Here is a 1,795-nt window from a genome sequence, read left to right on the forward strand (position 1 = left end):
CAGGTGTAGTGCCACCCCCATCGTTTGCAGTGCCAGAACCGTTGGCAGTCTCTGTGTCTGAAGATTCGGGAGAAGGAGAAGTGGGTTGTGCTGCTGCTGTACTCTCTGCGTTGACTGCAGCTTCACCTGCTGGATTGTTGACGTTGGCTCCAGTTTGACCTTCAGATGGAGACGAACCATTACTCCCTTCCCCAGCAACAGCAGCAGGAACTTCAGCAATAGGATGTTGGACACCGGTTCCAGTATCAACAGTCCTTTGAAGAACGGGATCACGTTTTTCACCATTCACGGGCTGTGTGGTTGCGGTAGATGTTGCTGGAATCTGTGCCAGTGGTGTTTGACCTGCAGCATCACGTTCCACTTTTCCACCCCGTACCTCTTGGTTCTCCCCCGCCCCACTATCGCTGTTGGGAATAATAGCAGCACCAGGCTCTCCACCAGATGGATCAGATACCCTTGTTTGATTATTTGCAGGTTCCTTCGGTGTAGTTGGAGCTGGTTCCTTTGGTGAACAAGGAGTTTCAGAACCTTGAGGGCACCTATCTTCACTCCCATCACCCACGGTAGGACAATTCTCCTCGCCAGGAGGGTCCGCACACTCAGGAGAATCTTTAACTACCTCAGGTTTAGGTTTGCACTTTGGACTCTTCTTGCCTGAAACACTACAATCACCATCATCGGGAATTTGACCTTCGTTCTCTTTAGTCTCTTCAGAAGCCGCCACACACACGCAGGCAACACTCAAAAGCAATGCCATAAAAAACAACAGTCGTCGCAGCAACATCATGGGGAAAAAGTTACTTGTATAGTTCAATGTAACCAAAACTCAAAGAAAAAAAAGGTTAGCAGAACCTAATAAAGAAATAAAATAGATACACACACAGAAAGAAAAAAGCAGAAAAAGATAAAAAAAAACAAATCTTAGCAAAATCACAAGACAAGGCAACGCACGCAAACATTAAAGAGCCCAACAAAGAACAGAATACCCAGTACGGAAAAAAAGAAAATCCCAATTAACCCATCAAAACCGTAAAAAAGTGAGAGAACGATTATCAGAAGCACAAAGCACAGAAATAAAAAAGATTTTCACTTTCGGTTGAACCTCGTACACAATTATGAATATATGTTTATTCCTTATTATTGTTTTTCCGCACACAAAACAATTCAACAGCAAAGTGAAGGACAAAGCACACAGCACCCACAAAAAGAAAAAGAAACAAAACAACTGAGAAAATCACCAACCGCAGAAAAATATCTCACAGAACTCTAGATATGCTGGTGTGTGTATGCAATTAAGAATACATAAATATCAATTAATACTTTTTATTTTCTCTGCACAGAACAACCCAAGCAAACCATAAGCAAAGAAAAAGATATAAAACACTGAGCCCAACTTACCCAGTAAATACGTGAAATATACACCAACTATGGGTATAAGTCTATATATGTGTGTATATACGCAATTATAAATATAAATTCATCTGTTATTATTATTTCTTTATTTCCCTCACTGCAAAAAGCAGTTCATCATTATTACCACAGTGCAAGCCCAGTCACACACAGAGAGAGTCTCCAAGAACACACACACACACACACAATGGAGTAGCAATAATAATTATTATAGGATAAACACACAGAGAGCAAAAACACACACATAAAACACATTAACATTAAGAAACAAAAAAAGAAGTAAATCCCAACAGGTGGAAGATTAGTTGGACTGTAGTGTGGATACATGCAAAAAAAAAGAAAAGAAAGCAAAGGATGACCTGAGTCACACCATCACACCACCATA

At 40.9% G+C, this 1,795-nt stretch overlaps 1 protein-coding gene across 1 annotated transcript; it reads right to left on the reverse strand.

Annotated features, from left to right (window-relative positions):
• Window position 1: 1 nt before the first annotated feature.
• TM35_001161010 (uncharacterized protein) lies at window positions 2–787 on the reverse strand (the record flags this gene model as incomplete). The annotated part of the gene is made up of 1 exon (XM_029031762.1): window positions 2–787. A coding segment is annotated over one exon (786 nt), but the record flags the coding sequence as incomplete, so codon positions are not given.
• Between the last annotated feature and the right edge of the window lie 1,008 nt (window positions 788–1,795).

This window comes from Trypanosoma theileri (genome assembly GCF_002087225.1).
Source record: "Trypanosoma theileri isolate Edinburgh chromosome Unknown TM35_Tth_116_V1, whole genome shotgun sequence".
In the NCBI taxonomy this organism is placed as follows: Eukaryota; Euglenozoa; class Kinetoplastea; order Trypanosomatida; family Trypanosomatidae; genus Trypanosoma; species Trypanosoma theileri.